General features: G+C 66.8%; 1 protein-coding gene across 3 annotated transcripts in view; it reads left to right on the forward strand.

The window, feature by feature from the left end:
* The window catches only part of LOC104150804 (presequence translocase associated motor 16), a 57,073-nt gene continuing 29,935 nt past the window's right edge, over positions 1 to 27,138 (forward strand). For 2 of the 3 annotated variants that reach the window (XM_068908790.1, XM_068908789.1), the window contains exons 1-9: positions 1 to 159; positions 3,438 to 3,534; positions 3,967 to 4,041; positions 7,348 to 7,418; positions 7,714 to 7,897; positions 9,151 to 9,227; positions 11,993 to 12,043; positions 24,273 to 24,359; positions 24,780 to 24,862. In XM_068908790.1, coding sequence (XP_068764891.1) covers positions 100 to 159; positions 3,438 to 3,534; positions 3,967 to 4,041; positions 7,348 to 7,418; positions 7,714 to 7,897; positions 9,151 to 9,227; positions 11,993 to 12,043; positions 24,273 to 24,359; positions 24,780 to 24,862 — 785 coding nt within the window. In that variant the 5' untranslated portion in view covers positions 1 to 99. Of the gene's footprint in view, positions 160 to 1,249; positions 3,235 to 3,437; positions 3,535 to 3,966; positions 4,042 to 7,347; positions 7,419 to 7,713; positions 7,898 to 9,150; positions 9,228 to 11,992; positions 12,044 to 24,272; positions 24,360 to 24,779; positions 24,863 to 27,138 lie in introns of those variants that run through there. The other variant, XM_068908787.1, reaches the window with a different exon arrangement.

Below are 27,138 nucleotides of genomic sequence, written 5' to 3' on the forward strand. Positions count from 1 at the left end.
GGGCGTGTCCGGGGGCGGGGCTAAGGCGGCGGGCGGGGGACCGGAGCGGCGCGGCTCGGCTCGGCTCGGCGCGGCGCGGCGCGGGGATCTCGGGGCACCATGAACCGCTTCAGGGCGTCCAAGTTCCGGCACGCGGCGGCCAGGCTGCCCCGCAGGGAGGTGAGCGCGGCGGGCGCGGGCCGGGCCGGGCCGGGGCTCCCGGCGGGGCGCGGCTCCCGCTGGCCGCCCCCGCGCCGCCCGCACGAGGCTGCCGGTGGCGGCGGCGTCGCCCGGGCCGCCCCTCCTCGGCACCCCGCTGCAGGCGGGCGGCAGGCGGCGAGGGCCGAGCGCGGCCCGCTGCTCTCGGTCGTGCCGGCGCGGCGCTGACTCTCCCCGAGACGCGCAGCCCCCTCCCCGGGACAGCTCTCGCAGGGGCTCTTTTCACAAGTAAGCCCCGTGACAGCCCCGGAGCCCCCGAAAGTGCCGTCCCCTTCCAGATCGGATAACGACGGTGAGGAGACACCCCGGTCCTGCTGACCAAAGGGAGCCAGAAACTCCCGAAACCCGCCCGGGAGCGCGGAGGGAAGGAAAGGGGCTGGGTAGGGGTCCGAGGCCTCCTTCGCGCAGGGCTGGCTGCTGGCGGGGTTGGGGACCATCCCCGAGGGAGAGGAACCCTTCTCCCTGTGTGTGGCCGTGGGGCAAGAGCTGGTGACGGGGACGTCGCCGCCCAGATTTTGGGGGCGTCGATTCTGGGCAGAGCCCGCGCCCCGCTCCCGCTGCTGCGGGATTTTAGCGCCGTCTGGCGTAGGCTGCGTGGCCAGCAGTGCAGGGGTCAGGCTGGACCGATGACGCTGCTGAAATCTTTGGGGCTCGCTGGCTTTGGGAAGAACTCGGGTGCCTCCGGGGCCACCGAAACGCTCGTCTCCTCGCCCCAGGGCTTTAACGCCCTCCTTCACTTTAACTTCCCAGCCGAGCTGTCCTTGCGCAAGGCTGGCCTGTCGTTCGGAGCCGGCGTGCCTCTGCAAACCGGGCGAGCGCTGGAAGCGTCCCTCGGGGTTGTGACTGTGGGAGGTGACGCGGTGGCGGCGGCCCCTGCCTTTGCAGGAGCATCCCGGCGGCGCGTGAACGTCGGCGTGCCCACGGAGCGGGCGGCGAGACGCCGAAACCTCAGCTGGCCGCGCGTTCGCCTTCGAGCCCTCCGGGTGCAGATTAGCACGCTGCCGAGCTCGGGAGGCGTAGCGGGAGCTGTGCCGGGCCCAGCTGTCGGCTGAGCCGCGGTGGCTTTACAAGGCTAAACTGCTAAACCGAGGCTAACGTTGCTCGCACCGGGAGCTGCGGGAGCGGGCTGGCTGGCGGCCGGCCCAGGCCCACGCGCCTGCCCTGGACCGGGAGCCGGGGGGAGCGTGTGCACGTGGGTGGTGCAGGATCTGGCCGTGGCAGGGCAAGGGGGGACTGTCACAGCCACCTGGCAAGGGACTCTGGACCCAGGACCTGGCGCGGTGGGGAGTTATGGTGCCTTTCGGGCAGGGGCGTCCCCGTCGCCGCTGTCCTGGCGTCCGTTCCCGCGGGACGCGCAGCTCCGTGGGACGTCCGGCCCCCTTGGTCCGCTGGCAGGATGGTGCGAGGAGCCGTCGGCGCAGGCTCTGGCTCTCTGCGCCAGGCTGGGCAGGTGGCTCTTCCGCGCGGCGTTTCCCGTCGAGGCGTGAAACGCGTCCCCGGGAAGCGAGGCCTCCCTGAGCCGGGTCTGCGGAGTAGGAGGTGAGAGAGGGACGCTTCTCTGCAAGCTGATCTCGTGCGTCGCAGCAGGAAACAGGAAACGCGGCTCGGTCATGGGGCTGCATCAAACCGAGCTGCCTGTTCGCCGAGGGGAAGGAAGACGCCTGACCTGGCTGGCTCAGGAAGCGCGTTGCAAAGGCAGAGGATCACTCCTGAGTCGCTTCGCCCCTCCAGGCAGCGTCCGGGGGGCTCGGCTGGCAGACGCTCCCTTAAAGGATGCTCTTTGTTTTAGGGACGTAGCTGGGATATTACTCTGTGCTTTACTGGCCACCCTGCCAGCGCTGGGCTTGGGGACACAAATCGCTCACAGGAGCGTGGCTCACCCCGTGCACCCCCAACCCAGGGGCTGCTGCGGTACCCTAGTGCCGGATTCGGCCTTGGTGGCATCTCTGGGCTGGCCGTGGCTGTCTCGCGGGTGTAAGGAGGGAGGGAGGCAGCCAGCCACGCTGTGACAGCGCCCTGGGCTCAGCAGCCCGGTCCGGCTCGGCGCCGGTGCGCGGCTGGGTTTGCTCACGCTCCTCTGCCCACTGCGGCGTCGTGCTGCTGTCGAGCGCAGGGAGAGGAGCCTCCCTTCGGTCAGGGAAGGGTTAAGAGGTCCACCACCAAAAAGGCTGATGTGATGAGAACGCTGGAGGAAGTGCTGGAGGAAGTGCTGCAGGGCCAGCCAGGCCTTGAAAGGACGTGCAGGTCCCAGTCCTTCTGGGTGCCCAGCACCCCTCTGCACGAGGGCTCCCCGCTGCTGGGTGCCCAGGTTGGGGGGTGTTCCCAGCGATGGACAGTGGGTGCCGTTGTGGACGATGCTGGCGGCCACCAGCGGGCGTGCAGGTGTGGTGGCACCCAAGAAAGGCCCTGCTGCCTTTGCTCCAGGGTTGGACTTAGCCCTGGGAGCGCCAGGGAGCTCCCGGTCCCACGGGCTGGGGACTGCCTGAAGCATCCTGCCTCCGTCACCCGGAGCGGGTCAGGTGGACGCAGGGCTGGTCAGCACCCCGCAGGCATGATGGTCACCCACGGAGGTCGTCGAAAGCTAGCTGCAAAGTGAGACTGCAAAGTGGCCCGGGAGCCTTTGTCACCTTCGCAAATTCTCTGACACCAGTTTAATGCAAAGTCTCCTGAACTCTTGCCGCTGCAGGAGAGCTCGAGGCAGGGAGGCTGCACGGCCAGAGGCAGCGCTGGGAGGGTTCCCCTTGCCGTTCCCAGTGAGATCCAGCCTGCAGCAGCAACAGCAAAGCCGGCCCCGAAGCTGCCAGCCCTGGGGATGTCCAGCTCCTCCGTGGTGGTGGCGGCAGCAGTACAACATCGAGATGGCCAGCAGCAACTGGGGACGTCCCTTCTCCAGAGCAGGGAATGGCAAAGGGAGAAGGGAGCCTGGTGCCTCCCTGCGCTCGGGCTTTTTCCTTGAGGAGCCGCGCCGGGTCCGTCGCTGTGCTTTTACGCAGGAAGCGTGAGCAGCCGCGTTGCTTCCCCAGTGAAGGGGGCCAGGCAAGTGTGCCTTCAGCACGGCTCTGTTGGTGTTGCAGGCTGTAGGTAGCACCAGGTCCTTGGTGAGGGAGCTCTGTAGGGTCTCAGTGTGTTTGGCAATCCTGCATCAACGCTTTGTTGTCTTCCCCACTTCTGACCAAAGTGTCGTGCCCCTCCAAAGCAGAGGCATCTCTTGACATGGATTTTTTTCCCCTCAATCCTAGGCCTGGATCGGGGATGTCCGAGCTGGCTCTGTTGCATCCTGCGGGAACCACGTGAAGGCCAGCTGCTGCTGGATAGCATTCAATGCCGAGACGACAGGTAAGGCGTGAGGAGCGAGTGCAGAGCGCGCGTTGGGAAGGCCTGTGCATGTGTCCCGTGGGGTATGTTTGTCCCTGAAGCTAGCACCACGGTCCCCCAAGGGCTGGGACTCAGGGGAACCACACAGATCCCAGGTTTATGGCTGGGTGGCAGATGAAGGGTGACCTCAAGGATGTGGAGGCACAAGGGCAAATAGAGGAGACTTAGGAGGCTTTCCCTGAATTCGCACAAAGATGGTGGCAGTCCTGTGTGTGGAGCAAAGGTCTCAGCTTGGATTGCAAATCTGGGTCCTCCCAGCATTTGTCCCAAGCTGCAGGGGCTTCCTGGGAGCTCTTGCTGTCCCACTTCGGACTTTCTCTCAGGCTCTGAGCAGCCCCAGTGATGGGCAGCTGGTGGGCAGCAGGTGACCTGCTCCTGGGGTGTCTCTTGCAGGTGTGCTGGGCATCGTGCCACTGGAGTGCCAGGATGGAGACAAGAGGACCGTGTCTCAGCTCTGCTGTCACTCAGGTGAGCTGGATATCTGCCGGGCCTAATCCAGCTTGGCCTGTGCCTGTGCAGCCCTCTGCACTGGGGCACCAGGGAGTTGGCTACGAGTCCCACCTCCACAGGAGGCATCTGGCGCAGCTCAGGCTGTGCAGAGTGATTCAGGTGCTGATTTTCGGCTATGACTCAGCCATCACTGTGCGGTATTGTGCCAGGTTGTGTTTTTCCCAAACTAGAGGCTGGGTGAGCTGGTAGAGTCCCGAGGGACCCTGACGTGTCTCACTTCTGTGTGACCCCTGCTGAGTTTGGAGCTTTGGAGCCAAGAGCTGTGACTCCCACCTTGCACAAGGACCCTCTCCCGATGCCCTGGCTCTTAGCATCAGAGCAAGGGGTTCGGACATCCTCCACATACAATGTCTGGGCAGCTCAGTGAGCTGGGGACAACCGAGGTGCTGCTTAGCAGGAGGCTTTTAGACCCTCGGTGGCAGCCGGCCACACTGAACAGGCAGGGCTGTGCAAGGCTGGACTACCGCTAAAGAGCTGAATTGATCCAGGTCCCTTCATCGATAGAGCTGCAGAGGTCTGGGCACGTAGCTCTCAAGATCTTGCAGAGCTCGTGTTCTTCCTTCAGCGCACCCTCCCCGTGTTACTCGTTGCACGCCCTACAATTCCCAGCACAAAATGCGAGCAGAGCCAGCCAGCGGGAAATGTGCCCAGGGAGCGTAATCCTAGCCCGGCATTAACTCGAGCATCCTGCACAAAGGCGCTTGAAAGAGATCCGATGAATAGCAGCAACAGAGCGGCCCTGGGGCGGGCGGCCTCGGCGGAGGCGGGCGGGAACGCAGCCGCGCGGCGCCAAGCTGGCAGAGGAACCGGGGAAGGCCGCGGCCGGGATGCCAGCAGGGATGGACCCAGTAGGCTGCAATGTGAGGAACAGGGCGGACAGGTGGTTGCGTGGCTCTGAGCGGCTCCGATGTGGGCAGAGTGGGTGCTGCGGGGGAAGAGGTGGCCGGCAGCGTTGCTGCTGGCACAGGAGCGCGGAGGTGGAAGGCACCTGCCTCCCGCCCTGGCGTGGGGAAGGAGCAGCAGGATGCCGGGGAGCTCCGGCCCCTGCGATACCCCTCTCCCAGCGTTGGAGCAGCAATGCCAGCCTGGGGGCCCTGACGGAGGAGGCTGCTGTGCCGCTTCCAGCACTGCCTTCAGCGTCGCCTCCTGCGTGCCGTGCCTTGGCATCGTTGCGGTAACACACGGCGTGTCTTGGCTGTCCTTTCCCTGGCAGGCTCGGTCCCTGCCCCACGTGCTGGATCCCCGCCAGCCGCCGGGGTGTCAGCAGCGTGAGAGCGCTGCAGCACAGGGCTGGTGGCGGAGAGCTGTATCACGGCGTGCTTGCAAACAGGCCAGCAAACTCATTTTATAATTGAGGCAAACGGAGCCAGTGAGCTGCAGTCGGGATCGCCAGGGGAGGCCTGTCTGAGCAGCGCCGGGGCAGATGTTTGCTGCTGAGCAGGCTGCCTCCAGATGTGGCACCGCCGCCTGTTTTCGGCGCAGCCTCCCGCACGCCCTGCCTTCGGAGGCCTGCAGCGCTGGCGTTTGCCTCCTGCTGGCTTGCCTCCCACGCGACTTGCCGCTTTGAAAACGAGGAATGCTCGAGCTCTGCCCTGGCAGGATAAAACACGGGTCGGGCCGGCTGACCCGAGTCCCTCTATTGCAGGGGTGAGGCCAGCCAAGCTGCCACTTAAACAAGGAGGCTTTAAACTTCCTGGCGGCCTCAGGCTCCTGGTGATGCCAGGAGCCTCCCAGGGGTTATCCGTTGCCCTTTCCCTGGGGCTCAGCCCACGATCTGCTGGGCTCGTTCCTGCAGCGTTCACAAACTTTCGCCCTTCCTAGCTCACCTGCACAGCTGAGGCGGGTCCCTGCTTCGAGGACGCGCTGGCCCCCGCGGGACCCTGTGAAATGTGCTGGCGGGAGGATTTTGGGCACTCACGTGCTTTTTGACAGCCTGGGCTTTGCATCTCTCTGTCCTGCCCCTGGGCAGACATCGCCATGCCACTGAGCTCCCCGTGTCTCCGGAGAAGTGCTGCGGGAGGGCAGGTGAGGAGGTGGCACAGGGTGCTAGTGACTGGCGCATGGGTGCAACGGTACTACCCATTAATGAGTTTTCGGTGCAACCCCTTTGAAGTTGGCTGTGTCTGAGAAGTGCCTCCCCTCTGCATTCAAAGCAGGGAAGGATTTTTTTCTCTCCTCCCAAGGCAAATCCAGCAGATAAGTCAGAAGCTGGAGTAAGTTGCTGTCTTTTCATGCCTTCTGGGCTTGTATCTCGGCAGCCTTGTAGAAGTGGAAAAGTACACACTGACCTACTTTCTTGAGCGTGCCAAATGCAGCAGAGGGGCTGTTAATTACGGTGCCAGCCTTCCTCCCCCAGGGCCCTGCTGACGGGGTTACACGGAGCATCTCTCTGCCGCCGGCTCGCTAAACCGGGCGTCACAAAGGCAGCGTTGTTACCAGCGCAGCCCTCGCTGGCCCCGGGCCTCCGTTGCCAGCGTTAGGGCCGGCACAAACACCCTTCTGCCTGTCGCGCTTCCCGCTGCCTCCCCGCTCTGCCCCGGCCCGGGCTGCCAGCGGGCTCAGCGTTGCAGACCAAAGTCGTCAGGCTGCTGTGGATGGCTGTTTCCCTTGCACCCCTTAATCAATGCAGTGTGCCAGACCAGCCAGCAAAGGGGACTGCAGTGGAGAGTAGGGGCTTGTGCCCTTGGTTTGCTCCAGTTTGAGCTGCTCAGTTCAGGCCCTTTGCTGTTAATGAAGTGAGGTTGTTGTAGTTAATGTATAAAATAGTCTGGGAAGGGCATCGGGTTGTGCGTCTTCCAGCATGGGATATGAGCTCAGGGTGCCTGGGTCTATCCTCGTTGCTCCAAGCCCTGTGCGTACGTTGCTGTACGCTCCGTGTCCCACCAGGCACAACATTCAAAGCTCTCTCGAAATGAAAGCCAAACCTGCACGGCAGCAGCTCAGATGGGGAAACGCAATTGTGCAGCGTTGCCTTGCGGGGTTCCCATCTCTGTGCCCTAGGAGACGAAGGGACGCCAGGCCCCGATGCGCAGAGCCAGGGGCCCGGCTGATATAGCAGAACTAATCCTCTCTGAAGCGCCTCGGTGGGGTCGGATCCGACCCTGGCTGCCCGTGCGCTCCAGAGCTGGGCACTGCAGGGTGATGTGTGTGTGTTGAAAGGGTCCATCACTGGGGAAGAGCCAAGTGGGGAGGGAGCAGGTGGCCTGCAGGGAGCTCGGAGCAGGGGTGATGCAGGGATGAACCTCTGCTTTTTTTCCCTTCCAGACGTGGTGACAGACTTTGACTTCTCGCCGTTTGATCAGCTCCTGCTGGCAACAGGCTCCGCTGATGAAATGGTGAGTGTTTGGTGCAGCAGGGACCCAATGAGGCATGGTGGGACCCTGGCATATCTTTGTGGCTCACTGTTGATCACAGCTCGGAAGAAGGGCTGGGATACTTCAGGAAAACGGGTCCAGAGAGAGGGAGACAAGAAGAGCCCGGGGTGGAGGCTGCCAGCCTTCAAGGTGTGGAAAGTCCCCAAATTGTGAGGGACAGGGCAGATGACACGGGGAGACGGCAACTTGGGCTTGGTGGATGAGTCCAGCAAGAGAAACATCTCCCTTCGCTGACCACGTGTGCCCGGGGCTGCAGGTGAAGGTGTGGCGTCTTCCCGAGAGCGGCCAGGACATGCCCGCCGGCGCCGGGCTGACCCTGGGGCCCGTGGGCTGCCCTGTGGACGTGCTGCAGTTCCACCCCACAGCGGACGGCGTGCTGGCCAGCGGCGCGGGGAAACGAGCTGCCGTCTGGGATGTGGGGCAGCAGCAGCCGCTGACAGGTAGGCACGGCCGTACCCGCTGGCTCCCTGCCCCGTGACACGCGTTTCCTTTCCTCTCCGCTGTGCCGATGCCTGGGGCTACCCGGCACGAGCAGTGGGCACAAGAGCTGGTCTGGACCTTGGTGTCGCTGCATGGTCAGCGCAGGCAGCTTTTGGGCATGGAGAGTGGTGGCACCACAGCCCCTTTGCATGTGCATGGCCTCCCCTACGCTCTGACAGACTGATGCAGAGCCCAAAAGCTCCTGTACCACCTGGCACATCTGTAGTAGCTCTGTTCGGGGTCCCCTGTGGGAGCAGATCCTGCTCCCCAGGTATGCCCGCAGCACTGCGCGTGGGTGGACCTGGGTGCTGTCGGGAGCTTGGCAGCACCAGGCTGCCGCTGGCCTGCCTTGCCCAAGCCGGAGCTAGACCCACCGGGGAGGAGAGGCTGGGAGTGAGGCCAGGGCATAAGCACCCTGCGCAGGGGCTTTCCCAGGACTTCTTCCCTACCATTTGAGCTGCCAACAGAGCTGGGATGCTCCCTCCACAAATGTGGCAGCATCCTGGCAGATCCTGGCCTCTTTCTCCGGAGCCATACGCCTGGCCGAGGCGATGTCGCCTTTCAGACAGGCCAGATCATGTCACCTGGGAAGCCCTCTGGTAGTAACAGATAGAAAAGCAACAGCTCCTTCCTGTATGCCTCCTGCAGGGGTCGCAGAGTAATGGGTTTCCATGGCAAAATTGCCCTGGAAATCCCTAGATTTCCCTGGAGATCTCAAGCGCCTTATAGAAAGGCTCATTAGAGGAAAAGAGTCAGAATGAGGGCATCGCTGGAAATCTCTGATTCCCGGACAAGTGTGGGATGTGTGGGCACACAGGCTGGGTCGCATCAAGGCTGTGTGTACCAGTGTCATCATGTTTTCAATGGTAATGAATTTAATTTAGGATTCAAAAAAGCCAGAGCATGATGCAGTCGTCATGCTCTTTGTGTGAAAAACATCACGCAGTCATCCTGGAGAAGAGAAATCCCCTTCCTTCATGATGGTTTTCTCCAGCAGAAGTGCATCCGTTTGCAAAACAAAAGTGTTCAGATGGGGAAACAAATAGGCAGCATGGTGCCAAACAGAGCTCCTGCTGGCAAACCTTGCCAGCTTTGCACCCCTGCTGTGAGTGCCCGGGGCCGGGGTGGGACGGTGCTGCTTGTCCTTTGGGGGAAAGACCACCGCTGGTGCCCAGGCCCTGCTGGAGGCCCTAACCATGTTCTCCTTTCCCAGACCTGGAGTCTCACGGGGACCAGCTGCAGAGCCTGTCCTGGAAGCAAGACGGCCGCCTCCTCGGCACCTCCTGCAAGGTGAGCAGAGCAGCCGCTCGGGGCAGGCGGCAGTCGTGCGCGCTGCTTCCCGAGCAGGTGTCCAGAGGTGTTGACCTTACCTGGGAGCAATGAAACCACCGTACGGTGTGAGTGTTTGAGCGGACATCCCTCCTCCTCTGCTGTAGGACACACGGGCATTTGCTGGGCCCCGGCTGCCCTGTGCAGGGCACTGGCCAGGCTCCTGCATGGCGTTTTGAGAACATTTATTGATGGTTCCTGTCCTCCACACAAGATGTTTCCAATGACTGTGTAAATCCACTTGAGAGAGGGCAGGGACTTGAGGGGCGCCGGCTGCAGACCTGTTCAGCATTGGCAGTTGTCCGCTCTGGAAGAGCAGCGTGGGTCCCAAGGGACCTTTGTGGCTAAGCTGGCCCCAGGAGTGGTGCCAGGGCGAGAGGGTTTGGGTGCTGCCTTCTTGCTGTTGAGCTGGATTTTATGGCTTTCTGCCCTGCTTGTGGCTGCCCTCCCTCCCTGACGGCCTGTTGGAGAGGCACCCAACATCCTTTTGCGACCAGAAGTCCGTAGGCAGGTGCACGGGGATAGAGGCTGGTTTCTCTGCAGCTTCACCCCGCTGCCTCCCCTGGTCCTGCTTCCCCTCCCTGACCCTCCGGGTACTTCTCGGCCAGGGGTTATTTTGCTGGGATGAGGCCCAGCTTTCAGGGAAGGGAAGGGCCAAATACATGGGGAAGGGGAGCGCGAGGGCCTTTGGAGAGGCGTCACAGGGCCTCGCCGCCTCTTTGCGGCAGGGCTAACTGTGCCCCCACCACACAGGCTGGGGTTCACTCCCGTGATGCGCGCGCTGGCTCCCGTTCTGGGGGAAAAAGGGCAAAATTGGGGCTGGTGAGCTATGCCAGAGCCGAGCCAGACAGGAGCACTAGATGGCGCCTGCTGCCTGCCGCTGGCTCGCGCGGTGCCGGACGAGCGCGCCGGCGCAGGCTGAGCAAGCGTGCAAGCTGCACATGGAGGCCCAGCGAGCGTGCTAAGCACGGAGGCTGAGCGTGGAGGCCCAGAGAGCATGCTAAGCACGGAGGCTGAGCGTGGAGGCCCAGCGAGCGTGCAGGCTGGCCGGGTGTGCACATGAGCTGGCTCCCCGGCCGCGCGTGCCAGGCAGCTCCCGAGCCATGCCGCGTGGCCACCGAGGCCCGCAGCACTGCCGCGCGGTGTGTGCGGCTCTCTGCTTCCTTCTCGCCGCCACGGCCGGGGCTCCCAGGGCCACCGAGCAGCGCCTGCCCGGTGCAGGGACCGGTGGCACCCCCACTCCGGCCGTGTCCCTTGCGCGCAGGTTGCTGCGGGGCTGGGTGGGGGAAAGCAGCGCCTGTCGTGCGACCTGGGCGCCTGTCGCAGGCTAGTCCCCGTCGAGAGCGAGGGCGTCAGACCTGCTCAGCAGGGCTCCTGGGACCCTGCCTCGACATGGAGGGTCTCTGGGAATGGCTGAACGAAGAGCGGTTTTGCTTTCTCCCCTGCCGTCATTTAGGCCGTGCCACCCAATGGTGCTCGGGATTAAGCTGGGGGCAGTTTTCCACAGGTGCCAAAGGGCAGCTCGAGCCCCCATGTGCTGCCCCGGTCCTTCCTCACGCTTGCTGCAGGCCTGCTGCTTTGGGGGCTGTCCCGGCGAGCTGGGCCACCTCCGGAGGGGACCTGAGCTTACCCACCACGCGGCCCCTGCTTCCTGCCTGATCCGACTGGTATAAACCCTGCGGGGCCGCAGGCACCTTGGTAGCGAATGCTGCTACCTGGGCTCTGGCGCCTGCATCGGACTCAAGGCTTCATCCGCAAGGAACGAGGCCATGGAGGGTCTTGAAGAACCAAAGCAGATCCAGCCGCGTCGGCTTCGCAGAGCGGATAGCGCCCTGGAAGCAGGCTGGCACCCAGGGGAGCGCCCACTGGCTCTACATCAGAGCCAGCTCGAGAGATGATACACAGCCGTCCCCCTGCTCTCGTAGGGAGGAAAAGCTCGAGGCCCTTGTCGGCAGCGACACGGAGGTCGGCAGGGTCGGTGGCCATCGGGACAACTTCTCAGGGTGCAGCAACAGCTCCTCGGGGTGCTGCGGCGTCTGCAGCGCTGGCAGGCGAGAGCCGATGCTGGCTCGCGTGGCCCGGTCCCGCTTCCTCGGAGCCCCTGCCGGCGTCTCCCGCCGTCTTCTGCGGTTTCGCCTCCGAGGGCCTCTCTGACAGGAGGCTCGATACACCTCCGGCCGGCAGCGCACAGGGCTCGGTGACATCTCTTGAGCCGTGTGAGCTGCTGCCGCTCCTCGTCACGGCTCAGGGGTGAGCCGGCAGGCGGGACGGGGAGGTGGCCCCGGCGGGGCGGCTCTCCCAGGGCCGAGGGAGCCGTCCCGGGCCCCTCGGCCGCGGGGGGCAGGTGCGGCGCCCCGCTCCCACCGCTGCGGGGGGCCGCGGGCCGCGGGGGGCCGGCTGGGCCTTCACAGCCACGAGTCCAGCGTTCACATGCGGCTGCGGGTCGGAGATGCTGAGCTGCAGCTCGGGTTTGGAGGCTCCCCCTGTTTCTGGGAGCAATTTTAGGGGTGCTGAGGTCCGGGCCTGGTGAGGCTCAGTGGGTCCTGGGGGTGCACCCTCACCGGTGGCACGGGGCAGGACCGGGAGGATGCTCCGAGGGGCTGCTGGAGCGGGTGCTGGGCAGGAAGGAGGGGGCCTGCCCACTGCAGCCCTCCCCAGGATGGGGCCTTGCATCCTGCTGGCCCCGGGGTCTTTAACCCTCTTCTGTTTTCTTTTTATCTCGCCAGGACAAGAAACTGCGGATCTTTGACCCCCGAGCCAGCCCGGCTGCGTCACAGGTACTGTCCTTGCCGGACGTGCTGTGCGGGTGACGTGGAGCAGGGGGACCTCCGGCGGGGGTGCTCGCGATGCGGTGGTTCGGTGCCCAGATCCGTCCTAGCCATGACGCAGCTCACGATGGCCACGAGAGGCCCCGGCTACCTAGAGGCCGGTGGCAGTGCAGCGGTCCAGGCTGATGGCAGCGGGAACGAGCCTGCCTCCTCCTTTGCCCCATGAAGTTCGGCACGTCGCCTGATCCCTGCCCTCTTGCCCGGGCCGGTGAGCCCTCCTCGGTTCACCGGGATGCTGCCGCCGGGCAGAACAGCGGCCGTAAGGGCTTTGCTGCTGTCGTCTGCCCCTCCGCCCTGCGGAGGAGCCCCACGGCCGCCTCCTGCCTGCGGGCAGCGTTCCCGAGCCCTGCGGACAGCGAGGGCTCCAGCGTGGCTGTGAGCTCCTGGGCTTTGTGCTGCCGCGCAGGAGCTGAGCAAAAGGGTTCCTCGGATAAGGATCTGCCAAGGGTGAGGTCTGGGCAGCTGGATCCGCGCGGCTCAGCAAATAACAGTGATTAGGAAATAAGTAGAGGACTTAGGCCTTGCCTTCAACTTAGAGTTTAAACAGCCTCTTATTAGAGGTTTCCTGTGGCTTCGGGGCTCTCGTAGGAAGCTGCCGTCCTTCTTGCACAGAAAGTTTTGAAAGCATTTGGGAGGGGAGGGAGCCAGTGGAGGCCAGGCCAAACGGCTGCAGCCCTCTCCCTGCCTCCTCGCCTGCGTCCTGTGGTGGGTGTGCCAGTCCTTGGGCCTCTCCTCCCGCCGGCGTACGTGTGCCCGCGGGCTCGGGCAGCCAGCAGCCTCCAGGGCCTGCTGCTTGGGCACAGCCATAAGGCTTCCTGCTGGCCCGTTGCTCTTCCCTCCTGCCGCGGCCCTGGTCTAGCTGCAGTGGCGACGTTGGACTTGGCCTCCTTGCAGCCCCGACTGCCCCCGTCCCTTGCCGTGCGCTCTGCTGGGCCACGGTGGTTCCTCTGCTGATGTGGTGACACTGCAGGTGGGGCGGTCTTCTCGCTCTCGGGGAGCCGGGCTCTGTTGTCATGCTGCTGCTGACCCAAAGGCTGGGAGCAGAGCGTCCACCGTGTGTTTTACTCTGTGGAGACGCCCGCTGCGTGCCCCCTTGGGCGGCTCGTCTCCCGGGGCGCTAACCCTGGGCCCCCGTGGCCCGGCCAAGGGGGCCGCGCAGGAGGGGACCGGTGCCCTGGCGTTGCACTGGACTAGGGACTTCCCTGCTGCTGGCGTGAGAGGTGCCCTGACTCCTCGCGCGGAGCAGCCCGCCGGTTATAAACGCAGGGGTCCCAGGGCAGAGCGATCCCGGCCCTCCGCCTTGCCCTCCTGCCTCTCCCTTGCTCCGCGTGCCCCTCGGTAAAGCGCTGGGTCTCTCTTCCTAAACAGCCTGGGTCCATCCTCAAATCATCTCAGCCCCGCTCCCCTCCCTGCCTGCCCCCCAGTCCTTCCCCTGCCAGACCTGTCGGCTTGTATAACGGCGTTTCGGCAGAGCTGCGAGCTCGATGGGCTCAAGCCAAGTCTCCTGGGGAGGGTGGACTCTGTCTAGCTGAGCTATTAAAAATAACGTGTGAATGATGGTGTCTGTTCAAAGCAGGCAGCTCACTTCCCTCCGCTGCTGTCTGATCCAGCCCGGGTTCGGTGCGAGCCCCTTGCCTGCGCTCGGGGTTTGCCAAGAGAAATATGCACCTTTGTTGCCGCCGCTGAGAACTGCAGCGCCGCAGCCATAACCCCGTCTTGCTGAGAATTAATGAAGATGTTTAGTCTTGGAGAAGTACTGCGCTGAAGGGGAAAACTTTAAAATGCCATAAATCCTCTGGAAGTTTGCACAGGGCTTGCTTAGCCAAGAGGAATAACACTCCTGTGTTTTGTTTTTTTTCCCCCTGTTGCTGCAGGGCTGGGTTATTTGGAAGGGCTCCTTCTCCCCGGGGCCAGAGCGGTTACGAAACGGGGTGATGCTGAGGCTGCCGAGCGGTGCCAGTGCCTCGTGAGCTCCAATCTTTGAAGTCACCCGTTTTTTACAGCGCCGAACGAGGTTAGCAGTGCAATGAGTTTTCCAGGTCAGCTGGCCCCAGCGGCAGGGCAGGAATAGCGAGGCTGGATTTCCAGCCAGCTCCGTTCAAAGCCACGTCCCCGGCAGCAGGTGGAGGGCTCAGGCTCCGGCTCCAGCACCGCTGCGGGCTCATACCGATCCCTTTGTAGCGTGCGGTGCCGAAAGCCTGTCTCGGCAGCGGGCCGTTCCTCCGGCTGGTTTTCTTAATGTGCCAAGCCTGCCTCGTTAAGCTGTTCCTTTTTTAGAGCAAGGGGGGAAAAAAAATCAAAAGGGGTTAAAATAAGAGCCTCGGGAAGGGGGAGGAGGTGCTGCGCTGCTGTCGTGCCTGATGCCGCTCTCGGGTCTCGTGGATGCAGCGCGCGCAAGCCTGGGGACTGTCCCCGGGGGGATATCGTCCTGCGCCCCTCGCCTGAGGATGGGATGGGATGGAGGGTGCGAGAAGGACGCGCTGACTTCTTGGTGTCAAGGGCAGGGCTGGCAGGCTCCCCGCGCGCGTCGCGGCTCAGGGCACGGGGGTCCCAGCGGCAGGAAGGGGTTGGGGCCTGACCCTGCCGTTCCTGGCTCTGTGTGTCACGGCTATTTTGAGCGTGTCCCAGGAAGCGTGTGACGCAGCAGGAGCTGTGATAGAGGGCAGGGTGCAGCAAGAGCGGCTTGCTGGGGCCGGAGGTGTCCGGGGGCTCGCAGACCCCCAAGGGGCAGCAGGTCCTGGTGAACACCCAAAGCTGAGGTGTCCCTTGGGATTGCTCTCATCCTGCTGGACCACAGCCCCTCATCGCTGCGTCCGGGCTGGAGCAGGGAGGCACAGCTACACCGGCTCCTCTGCCCCTCCTCCCTGGGGCCCCTAAACTAGCTGTGGACTGCCTAGCCCGTCTCGGGTCGTTTGGGGACACAGAGGTGAAAAACAGGCTGCTAAATCCCACTGGGGGCATCCTCCTGCCCAGGGTGGGCCGCCGGCGCAGGCGAGAGGGCCCAACCCTGCCCCGCGCTTGGGGAGCAGCCGTCACCCCTGTCCTGCCGGGGCATAGCCGAAGGCCTGGCTGCTGGGCAGTGACGTTTGTAGCGTCCGGCGGGACCGTGCCCATCTCCGCTCAGCGCGGTCCAACTCAGCCTCCGCTCTGCCCGGGGCTCGAACCTGTGCTTTGGATGGTTTGGGATAAGCCAGAGCTGACGCAACGCACGGATCCCGAGCAAGTCGAGCAGGCAGCACGGGACTCTCTGAGCTCCCCCAGGTGCCAGGGTCACCCCTTTGCTGCAGCCGCTCCTGGAAGCTGGGGGGGGGCCGGGCGCCAGCGTGGCGCGTGCCTGCCCGCCGGTTTTGCGGGCGCCTTGCGCGTAGCAGCGGGCGCGGGGCTGCGGCAGCGGAGCGATGGCGCTGGAGGATTCCTGGCCAGCGTCCCAGCGCCCCGGGTGATACGCTGGAACCGGTGCCGAGCGGTAGGTCGCGCGCTGGGCTGGCAGCGTGCCCGGCACGGCGTTTCCACCTGCCGCACTCTCCTCGAGGCCCTGGCCAGCCCCCGCTCCTCCTGCTTCCTATTCCCACGCTGGCAAAGGCTGGGGAGGGCGGAGAGCAGCACGCAGGGCCCCGTCTGCACGCACCGGTCCGGGGTCTCGCACCCGCTCTAGAGGAAGGAGCTCCCCCTCCTCGGGGGGGGCCGTCCTGCGGCACGGCGCCGGGCAGCAAGGGGCAAAACCAGGCGTGCACGGTGCTGGGCCAAAGGCAGGACCCCGCAGCCGAGGGCGTGCGGGTGCCGGCGCAGCGCGGCTGCCTGCCAGCTGGTGCCCCGGGGTCTTGTACGGCCGCGCCGCCTGTGATCCCGCACGGAGCCTGCGCCCCCGGCTCCGCGCTGCCTCTGCCGGCGCCCGCCTTGCCACAGCACGCGCCTGCCCGAGCTGGAGCGAGGGGAGGCCGCCGGGGGAGCACCGCGCCAGGCCCGTGGCGCGCCGAGCCGGATGGGCCGTGGCCCTCACCCACGCCGCTGCCGCCCCCGCGCTCACACGCTGCACGAGCACGCGTAGAGCGGCGTGCATCTGGCCGGCACCTGGCTCCCATTACGGCGCCGGGGGCCGGCGGTGCTGATGACGGGCTGTGGGGAAGGCGGCGAGCGTGGCCAGCGTGGGATGGAGCGGAGCTCACTTCGTTCTCACGAGAAACTTCCACCGCCGGCGTTTCGGCGGGACCGGGGGCGAGGGAAGGGCCGCACGCGCGCGCGCGCCCCCTCCTCGCATTTCAAATAGCTCCCCTGGGAGCCCTTCGCCCGTTGCTTGGGGTCGTGGCAGCTGCCCCGGGGGCCAGGCGGGAGGGCACGGGACGCTACGTCCGGGATGGCCGCCGCGCGGCCCCCGCGCGCTGCCTGGCGGGACGGAGGGAAGGGGCGAGTGCGCGGGGGCAGCGGGCGCTGCCACGGCACGGGTGGCCGGCCCCTCGCCGGCCCGCGACGTCTCTCCTTGCGGGAACGGGAGCTGCGTCTGCCTTTGGGCGAGCAGAGCCTGGCATCGCGCTCGCCGTCCCCGGTCGGGCTCGCGCCGCGGCGGGCAGGAGGGCGTCTCTCCCCACGGGGACCTCCGTGACTGGATTTATTGCCACGTGTTTCTGGCTGTGCCGGAGGCCGAGGCCGCCCGGTCCCTGGGGCAGGTTGTGTGCACAGTGCTGTCGCCTCCCTGGCGCAGGAGGCAGGGGGCTTTTCGGCAGGGAGACCCGGAGGCCGGAGCCGTCCCTGCCGTGGGGCAGCCGCCTCCTCGCAGCGCCGGCCGGGGCAGAGACGGCGCCCGGCGGTGGCGGGTCCGAAAAGCACGTGGCCCCCGACGCGCCCGTGCCGTGAGGCCGGGGTGTGCCGTCACCCCCCGAGGGCCTCCCACCGCCCTCCCAAACGCCGCGTCGGGGCGAGCGGGCCCCGGGGCGGCCCGGAGCCCGGGCCGGGCCGGAGGCGGCCAAGGCCACGGCGCTGCGCGCAGGCCGCGTTGCCGTGGCGACGCGCGGGGCTGCCTGGGCCGCGGCAGGAATGCGAGGCACGCCGCTCCGCTTCCTCCCCGCGCCCGCAGCCGTGCTGGCGACGCCGGGGGGCATGCTGCCCCGGCCCCGCCGCCCGCCCGGCCCGGCTCCTCCGCCAGAGCCGGTGGGTGCAGGGCGGGCTCCCGCCCGCAGCGGAGACCCTCTTCGGCCCCCGGCACGGCCGCGTGCGCCGGGAGTGGGCCGAGGGGCTGCGCCCTGGCCTACGTGTCCGCCGGCTGCTGCCGGCGTCGGCCCGGGTCGGGGTGACGGTGGGAGAGGGCGACGGGAAGCCACTGGGAGCAATGCGGTTGAGGCGGCCGGTCCCTGGGGACCTTCGCCGCGGCGGCCCTGCTGCGCAGCTGCTCCGTCTTCCCCGGCCGGATGCTGCAACGGCTTCTGCGGGCTGGGGGAGCCCGGGCAGAGCCTGCCCCTGCCCGGCGGGATGGCCGTGCCCGGGGCAGAGCGGCAGCACAGCCGGGGGACCCCAGCCCGGGGGGCTCCGACGCGGCCCCTCCGCCTCCGCTCGGGAGCCAGCCGCGGCGATCGGCCCTTGGTCACATCAGCCCGGGGCTGGATGGGGACCGCGCGGCGGGGGGAAGGAGCGCAGGGACGTATAGAGGCTGTCAGCCTTCCTTCCTGCAGCCCCAACCGCTCGATATCCCACGCTGAGGTCACCCCGGGGGTACCTGACTCCCAGCCTCGGCAGCAGTTTCCTCCGGGCTGGGGGAAAGTCCACAGCATCCCACATTCCCAAGGAGACCGTGGGAAGCTTTGAAAAAGTTGGCCTAGCTCTGGGCTGCCTATTTATAGTAACGCACACTCCAATCTCTCATGCTTCTGTTCCCCAGCGTAGCTGCACGGGACTGTTTATATTTCCTCTTCTCTGCTTCCCCCTCATCCTTCCTTCTCAGGAATGCCGCTTGGTACTGCAGGGATGGGGAAGTAGAGGCGGATTCGGGACAAGGCCTTTGCTTTCTTCGCAGCTTCGCGAGGGGCGGGGGCGCGCGGGGGCACGAGCTCGCCTCCCCCTCGCCCAGCCCCGGCTCGCCCTCGCTTGGGCTGCCTTTCCCTCCCGCCGGGTTGGCAGGCTGCAGGCGTCTGCAGGGATACGGGCTGCACGAAGGGGCGCTCCGGTCCACCCTGGCCTCCGTCCACTGACGCCAAACGGGCCAGAAGTCACTGCCGCTGCCTTGTAGGCGGCGTGGGCACGGTGAACGGCAGGGGCTCCTCGCAGAGCAGAGCTGAGAGCTTGGTGCAGTGCTCGGCAGGGTGTTGCCTGAGTGGGGTCCTCAGACGGGTGACAGCCGGTAGTGCCCCGAGACGATAGATACTGCCATTGGGGCTAGCTAGGAGAGAGTGCCGCGGGCCCTGACCGTTTTCGGTACAGGCGTCAGGAAGGATTGGGAAGGCCTTGTCCCACCTTGCTGCAGACAAACTTGAGAATGGGGTCAAAAGGGGTTTGAAGCCCCCACGGCGTTCCTGCCTGCCAGAGGCCAGCGTTAGGGCCGTGACGGCTGAGGGACTCTGTTGAGGTGGGAATGTCTCTGCAGCCTTGGTGGCTGTCCCCAGTGGGAGACTGCTCACTTCCCTGCCCTTGCTGAACTCTAATTGTCCTCTGGGACCTAATTTTGGGCTTGTTAGGGAGCGGATGGAGGCCAGGAGCTCTTCTCCTGAGGTCTGCAGGCAGCAGGGTGGGATCTCTCCAGCACTAGGGGAGCTGAGCTCGAGAGGTCTGCGGAGACCCTGTGGCAGTATGGATCTCCCTCATCTTCCTGCTCTTGACATCAGCTCCTCCTCACCTGTCCGTCCGTGCCCTCCTCTCAGCTCAAGGCCCCAACCTAAGCACCCGTGGGTGCTTAAAACCATGCACTGGGGCTGGATCTGCTCTTGTACCTCCACCCTGGGGGCATGGAGGAGGTCCTGGGGCCTGGGAGAGCCTGCAAATGTATCTGACACTGCCCAGCTCCCCATGACATGGGGGCACCTACAGCAACGCTCTGCCTGGCTGGCAGGACATCGAGGTGGTGATGTGGGAGTGAGGTACGCTCTCAGCACTCCCTCCCTGCTGCGACAGACAGACGCCCGCTGTCCTTTTACTGTTATGGATATGGAAAGTGAGGCTTCGAAACCAGTCTGAAGGCTATCCATGACCCCCTACCCCGTTGGGAAAGTTTGCAACCTCTTTCCACGCCAGGCCAGTGGCCAGGACAGCAGCTGTTTGTTATGGGAGCTCAGCTAAGGGTAGTTGGCAGGTGAGGTGAAATCTGGAGCGGTGAGCTGACCTTCATTAGTGGTCACTGTCAGAGGCAAGAGATGGGTCTTCATCGCTCGGTGGCTTGGCCTGTGTGTCCAGTTTCCTCTGTTTCAGAGAACTGAAGAGCCTAACTTCTGCCTGCAAAACTCAAGCTTGCCTGGAGCTCGCAGCCGCCCCAGCCTTGCAGACCGTCCCTTGCCGAGCCCTGCCCTGTGCTTTCTCCGTAGGCCTTTTGTAGCTCGCGGTCTCCCTGAGCTCTAGCCAGAAGCAAGGAGCTGGTTTGCAGTTTGCACAGCCGTGGGCTGGCCTGGTGCGTCGACTGGGCTGGCCTTCGAGAAGCTGCTCTGTTCTCCTGGCTACCTCTGGAATAACTTGTGTTTGGCAATGCTGGGAGATCGCATTCTTCTGCCTGGAGGAGGGGTCGCAGGCACCGCTCTGCTCTGCCGAGGATGCTCGCGGTTAACCCCCTCGGCGCTGTCGGGAGAAGGCTCTCGGGAAGCCTTTTCTCCCGCCCCAGGAGTCTCGCCTTGCGCCCAGGGGGTTAGGAAGAAGCAGTGGCTTTCCTGATTTGCGCAGACCCATGCTTTTGGCACGTGGAGGAGGTGTCTGCCCATGGCTCTCTTCCCCACAGCACCCGCGCAGCCAGGGCAGAGCCCCTCCCCGGCACCCTGGCCTGGGAGGCCCTGCAGGACCCCTCCTGCCCGGACGCCCGCTGCCAAAGAGAGGACTCAGGCCAGCTCTGTTTCTGGGATCTCTGCAGATCCCGCCACTGGTTTCGCTTCTCGGTGGGGGTCGGACGCCCGCAACGTGCTGGCTGCGGGGGCGCAGGCGAGGCTGAGCTCTGCACGGGGTGAGGGACTGCCCCGGGGCCCCTGCAGCCACGCTAAAAGCCGAGGAGAGGCTTTCCGGCAGCAGGTCTCCGCTCAGCAGAGCTTTTCAACTTTATCTGTTTCTTTTTTGCAAAATGTCCAGGCCGCACCCAGCAAGCGGGGCTGGGCCGGGGGGCAGGCAGCCAGCGGGGACCCCGGCCCCCCCGTTGGCTGCGGAGCTGAGGTTGTCCTCGCCTCTCCCGGCGGGACAGAGCCTCTCGCTGCCATGGGAGCCCCCCAGCTCCCGCCTCCGCCCTGGGCTCCCGGGGCCCCAGCTCCCCCGGCCCTTGTGTCGCAGCCCAAGGTAAATACTCCCCGCGGAGGCAGCGCTCGCCCGGGCGCAGGGAGCAGTTTTTGCCTGGCGTCGGGCTCTCCCAGGCAGCCGCCCGAGAAGCCGTCGCTCCCCGCAGCCAGCTGTTACCCGCTCGCGAAGCCGCCCGCGGCTCCGCTGCCGGCAGCTGCCCCCGGCGTGCCGTTCCCGTTCGCCGGCCGTGCCGCTCCTGCCGCCCGGCCGGCTCCCCCGCAGCCCCCTGCGCCGGCCGAGAGCTCCCGGGCCACCGCCTGGCGCTGGGCATCCCCACGGGGGTCCGGCGGGCGCCTGCGGGGGGGAGGGCGCGCCGCCCGAGGGAGCGGTGGGCTGCCCCGGGGAGGAGGGCAGCGCAGGGACGTCCTCCGCGCGCTGCTGAGCGCTCTCCCCCGCTCTGTGCCGCTGGGAGCCAGCTGGGCTGGGCCCGCGCAGCGGGCTGGAAGAGGCAGAGCTCCCCGGGCGCTGCGGCGGGGGAGCTGGAAGGCCTCCTCGGCTCCCCGCGTGCCGGCCTGGAGTCGCTGCTGTCGGCGTTCCCCGCGCTGGCGTTGCCTGCCGTGAGCCTGCCGGGGGGCGAGCAGCCCGGGGCGGGGGGGGGATCTGCCGTCTGTGCCAGGCTGCTGGCTCGCTGCTCGCCCGGCCTCGTCCCTGCCGAGACCCCGCAGCACCTGCCTCCCGGGGGGGACGCCGGAGCAGGACGCCCGGGACGGGGACGGGGTTGGCGGGGGGGGGGGGGGGGGGCCCGCTGCCGCTAGGTGGTGCGGCACACGCGCCGTCCGCCCCTGCGCGCTCACCTCTGGCAACATCTGCACAGCCTGGTGTCTGAGCCACCTCCGAAACCGGAGCGCCCCGGCCCCAGCCTCCCCGCATATTTGCTGACATACGTACTGCTCAGCCCAGGATGGAACTAATGCAGAAAACATGTTTCCCTACTGCAGCGCGCGCGCGAGCGTGCAGACGTGGGCCGGGGGGCGGCGAGGCTCCGGCGCGGGGCCGGGTGGGGGGGTGCCGGTCACGGCGAGGGCGGCGCGCGGGGCCAGGAGCGGGTCTCGGGGCAGCAGCCCCAGCCCTCTGGGACGTGCTGGCCCCTCTGACGCCGCTTTGGAGCAGGCTGAGCCCGGGGCCCAGCTCAGCCGGCGAGGGCCGCCGCCGGGTGGGAGCGCAGCTCTGCCGTGCAGGGGCAGCGCCCGGCCTCGCTGCGGCCCCGCCGCTCTGCGTCACCTTTGCGCCGGCCGCGAGGCAGGACGAGGTGGCTCCGGGGCTGGGCCCGGAGTAGCGTGATGGCTCGCTGTGCCCGCCGGCGTGGGGTGCGGGGACCGCCCGCAGAGCTGGCCCTCTGTGTCCCCAGCGCCCGGGGACTCGTTCCGCCGGCGCTGCCGGGCTGCGTGGCCGTGCCCAGAGCCCCAGGGATGCCTGTCCCGCTGCCCTGCTTTTGGTCTGCCCTCCTCCCCCTCCTCCTCCACCTCCTCCTCCTCTTCCTCCTCTTCCTCCTCTTCCCCCTCCTCCTCCCCCTCCTCCTCCTCCTCCTCCTCCTCCCCCCCACCCCGTGGGGATGCACGACGCTGAGCCCCCACGCCGCGGGGGGCCCTTGCCCTCTGCTTCGCCCCGATGGCATCCCAAGGCCCCAGGAGCAGGGGGCTGGACCGGTGCCGTTCCCGGTGCCTGCGCCGGGACAGCGGCTCCCGCGGGACGGAGCTGGCAGGAATTGGGGACATCGTCCCTGCTGCCAGGCCTGCCTCGGTTTGGCAGGCGAAGGTTGTGAGCCGAGGGGTGTCCTGTTCTCCCCGGGAGACGTTCCCAGTGCCAGCTTGTTGGATGTGGGCAACGGGCCCCCCCGCCTCCTCCTCGCCCCACATCCTGCCTGCCGCTGTTGGGAACGCCGGGCTTGGCCGGCGCTGCCTCGTCCTAGCGGGCTGCGCTGGCTCGCGCCGTGTTTGTGCTGGCAGCGAGGCCCGCGCGCCGGAGCCAGCGAGAGCAGGAGCTTGGCACCACGCGCCTTCTGCCGCCCTGGCTGCGGCCTGCCGGTCCGGCCCGTCGGGAGCGCGGGCATCCCGCTGAGCGGGGCTGGCAGCCGGGGCCGCAGGGGGCCGTGCCCGGCGGCGGCTTTTCCCTTCACCGCCCTCGCCGGCGGGGTGGGAGGAGGAGGCTGGCCGGGAGGCCGCCTCTGCTCGGCTTGGCGTTGGCGCCGGGGCTGCGCTCGGCGGCTGCCAGCCCTGCGTGGCTCTCGCGGGCCTGCCCCTTGCGCCGGCCTGGAGGCCGACGGCCTCCTCCGTCATCCCTTGAGGGTGCTGGCGCACGTGCGAGCGCACGGTCACACCGCGCGCGGGCGACCCGGCTCCCCAAAACGGCCGCGTGCCGATCTCTCCCTCCTGGGAGAGGGGAACGTGTCGCCCGCAGGTGCCGGGCACCGGGGGACGCTGAAGGAGCCCGCTGGAGGGGACCTGCCCCCGCCGGGAGAGGCGGACACCTCTGCGCGCCCTTCCCCGGCCTCCCCGGGGCGGCAGGAGCAGAGCGGTGGCAGCCCGCGGCGCGTGCTGCTCGCGCCGAGGTGGCGTGGGGCGCCCGATCCTGCCTCTGCCGCCAGCCGTGGCCCTGGGCTGGCGTAAGCAGAGCCGATGCAGGCGGCACCAGGAGCTGGAGACGGCCGTCAGACGTCTCGGCGGCACCTTTGTCCCCGAGATGGGCGTCCCGCCTCGGCTCCGTCCTGCTTGTCCCCGTGCTGGCGGGGTGGGCCTCCAGGCACCCTCGTTTGCCGGGTCCCGGCGCGTTGCCCCTGGGCACCTCTTGTGCCCCGGGTGGGGGGCTCTGGCCGCGCGCGGGGCCGAGGCGCGGGAGCGGGGCAGCGTTTGGCTGCGTGGCGGTGCAGGAGGCGACGCGCTCCGTTCAGCGCTGGCGGAGCTCCCCGCTTTTCCCTGCCGGCTTTTAAACCGTTAGCAGTCCGGCTGTTTTATGGGAGCGCCGTAAAAAAGAGCGAGGGGGCTCCAAGCGTCGGCGGCGCGGCGGGGGCGAGCGCCAGCTGGGGGGGGTCCCGCTGGGACACCCGTAACCGCAGGACCCATCTCAGGGGCCGCGCGGGACGCGGCCACCCTACTCGTAAGCCTTCGCCTCCCGTGCCAGGCGAAGCGGCGCTGGGGGCCGCGGGGTGGGACGGCGCTTGGGGACGCTGCCCCGGGGGCAGGCCGAGGCGGTGGGGGGCTGGCGGCCGCGCTGCGGGGAGGCTCGCGGGCCGGAGGGGCGCGCGGGCGCGAAGAGGAGGAGCGGGGCGGCACACGGCGAGGAAGGGGCCGCAGTGGTCTGGAGAGCGCTGCCGCGCTCCCGGCCCCCGCGGCGGCTCAGTTGACCCTCGGTGTTTTCGGTAGCCCCCGGAGGCACGCGCGGGCCGCCTGCGTCTTGCAGCCGCGATTTGGCGTGGATCGAGAGCCCGGGGATGCACCCAGGGAAGTAAGTTGCTCTCCTCCTTCCCCGGCCACGCCTGGGCTCCAGCGTCTCCTCGTGCCCGCCAGCATGGCAAAGCCGCCGCCGCGGCCACCGCTCGGGGGGGCCGAGGACAGCACCGTCGCCACTGCCAGCACCGCGGGCATCCTGCAGCGAGCCCGGCCGGGGGCTCCGCGCGCGCGGCACCGGGGCTGCTCACCGGCACGCTTTCGTCACGCCGAAAGCATGCGTCCCCCACGGCGTGCCCTGCGCGGCCCGTGGCAGGAATGACCGCCGTGTCTTCTGTGCCTTGCAGAGCGTCCAGGGACACGAGAACAACAAGGACTCCCGGCTGCTCTGGATGGGCGCCAGCGATTACCTCATCTCCGTTGGCTTCAGCCAGGTACGGCGCTCACTCGCTCGCTCGCTCGCCGCAAAGGCGGCCCAGCGCCCCGGCGCTGCCCGGCGCCTCCGCACCGGCCGTGATTTCCCAGCACCGTTGCTCCCTACCGGCATCTCCCGGCGCCCCGCTGCGACTGTGCCGCCGGGGCCGCGGAGCGCTGTCCCCCCGCTGTAACACCCCACGCGTTTTCTCCGTGCCAGCCTGGTCTCGCTCGGTGTAAACACAAAGCAAAGCGCTTTCGGAGCGGCCAGCGCGTCCCCCAGGAAAGCCGGCAGCTCTGGAGGCAGCAGGTCCCCGAGGGTGGCAGAGCGGGACCGGCCGCGTGGCGCGGCCCTCGCTGGGGCAGGTGGCAGGCCGGAGGGCGAGGGACACGCTGCCCGGCAGCCTTGCAGCCACAGAGCCCTGTCTTTGCCCCTGCAGATGCGGGAGCGCGAGGTGAAGCTGTGGGACACGCGGAAGTTCAGCAGCGCGACCCACTCCTTGACGTTGGACACCTCGGCCGGGTAGGGACGGGGACTCGCCGCGGGGCGGGAGGGCGTCGGAGGGGACGCGGCACAGCACAGGGGTGCTTGGCCGCTGCTGGAGAGGGGACGAGCCTGGACGCGGCCAGCTGCTCCCCCTTGCTCAGAGAGCTGCGCTGAGCACGGCGGGAGAGGAGGACGCAGCAGCGAGCTCCCGGTGTTGGCAGCGCTCGGCCGCAAAGCTGGGGATGGTGCTGGGGAGAGTGTGGCCTTGTCCCCAGCAGTGTCAGGTTGGGAAGAGCACGCCGTGACACTGTGACAGAGGTGGCAGTGCTGGCGATAGTGTGGCCTTCTCCCCGACATCACTCAGGTGGGAAGGGCAGGAGGTGACAATGCTGAGGAAGGCATGGTTGTGTTCCCAGCAGCGTTGGGGTGGGAAGGACACTCTGTGGTGCTGCGTTGGGAGGTGGCAGTGCTGGGGACAGCTGGCCGTGTCCCCAGCAGCATTGGGGTGGAAGGACGCTCCGTGGTGCTGCGTTGGGAGGTGGCAGTGCTGGGGACAGCTGGCCGTGTCTCCAGCAGCGTTGGGGTGGAAGGACGCTCCGTGGTGCTGCGTTGGGAGGTGGCAGTGCTGGGGACAGCTGGCCGTGTCCCCAGCAGCGTTGGGGTGGAAGGACGCTCCGTGGTGCTGCGTTGGGAGGTGGCAGTGCTGGGGACAGCTGGCCGTGTCTCCAGCAGCGTTGGGGTGGAAGGACGCTCCGTGGTGCTGCGTTGGGAGGTGGCAGTGCTGGGGACAGCTGGCCGTGTCCCCAGCAGCGTTGGGGTGGAAGGACGCTCCGTGGTGCTGCGTTGGGAGGTGGCAGTGCTGGGGACAGCTGGCCGTGTCTCCAGCAGCGTTGGGGTGGAAGGACGCTCCGTGGTGCTGCGTTGGGAGGTGGCAGTGCTGGGGACAGCTGGCCGTGTCCCCAGCAGCGTTGGGGTGGAAGGACGCTCCGTGGTGCTGTGATGGGAGGTGGCAGTGCTGGGGACAGCTGGCCGTGTCTCCAGCAGGATTGGGGTGGAAGGACGCTCCGTGGTGCTGTGATGGGAGGTGGCAGTGCTGGGGACAGCTGGCCGTGTCCCCAGCAGGATTGGAGTAGAAGGACGCTCTGTGGTGCTGCATTGGTAGATGGCAGTGCTGGGGACAGCTGGCCGTGTCTCCAGCAGGATTGGGGTGGAAGGACGCTCCGTGGTGCTGTGATGGGAGGTGGCAGTGCTGGGGACAGCTGGCCGTGTCTCCGGCAGGATTGGAGTAGAAGGACGCTGTGTGGTGCTGCATTGGTAGATGGCAGTGCTGGGGACAGCTGATTGTGTCCCCAGCAGGATTGGAGTAGAAGGACGCTGTGTGGTGCTGCATTGGTAGATGGCAGTGCTGGGGACAGCTGATTGTGTCCCCAGCAGGATTGGAGTAGAAGGACGCTCTGTGGTGCTGCATTGGTAGATGGCAGTGCTGGGGACAGCTGGCCGTGTCCCCAGCAGGATTGGGGTGGAAGGACGCTCCGTGGTGTTGTGATGGGAGGTGGCAGTGCTGGGGACAGCTGGCCGTGTCCCCAGCAGGATTGGAGTAGAAGGACGCTCTGTGGTGCTGCATTGGTAGATGGCAGTGCTGGGGACAGCTGGCCGTGTCCCCAGCAGCGTTGGGTGAGAAGGACGCTCCATGGTGCTGTGTTGGGAGGTGGCAGCGTTACAGACAGCTGATCGTGTCCCCAGCAGCACTGGGGTGGACGGACAATCTATAGCACTGTGTTGGGAGGTGGCAGTGCTGGGGACAGCTGGCCGTGTCTCCAGCAGGATTGGGGTGGAAGGACGCTCCGTGGTGCTGCGTTGGGAGGTGGCAGTGCTGGGGACAGCTGGCCGTGTCCCCAGCAGCGTTGGGGTGGAAGGACGCTCCGTGGTGCTGCGTTGGGAGGTGGCAGTGCTGGGGACAGCTGGCCGTGTCCCCAGCAGCGTTGGGGTGGAAGGACGCTCCGTGGTGCTGCATTGGTAGATGGCAGTGCTGGGGACAGCTGGCCGTGTCTCCAGCAGGATTGGGGTGGAAGGACGCTCCGTGGTGCTGTGATGGGAGGTGGCAGTGCTGGGGACAGCTGGCCGTGTCTCCGGCAGGATTGGAGTAGAAGGACGCTGTGTGGTGCTGCATTGGTAGATGGCAGTGCTGGGGACAGCTGATTGTGTCCCCAGCAGGATTGGAGTAGAAGGACGCTCTGTGGTGCTGCATTGGTAGATGGCAGTGCTGGGGACAGCTGGCCGTGTCCCCAGCAGGATTGGGGTGGAAGGACGCT

The sequence above is a fragment of the Struthio camelus genome, chromosome 15, assembly GCF_040807025.1.
Source record: "Struthio camelus isolate bStrCam1 chromosome 15, bStrCam1.hap1, whole genome shotgun sequence".
NCBI lineage: Eukaryota > Metazoa > Chordata > Aves > Struthioniformes > Struthionidae > Struthio > Struthio camelus.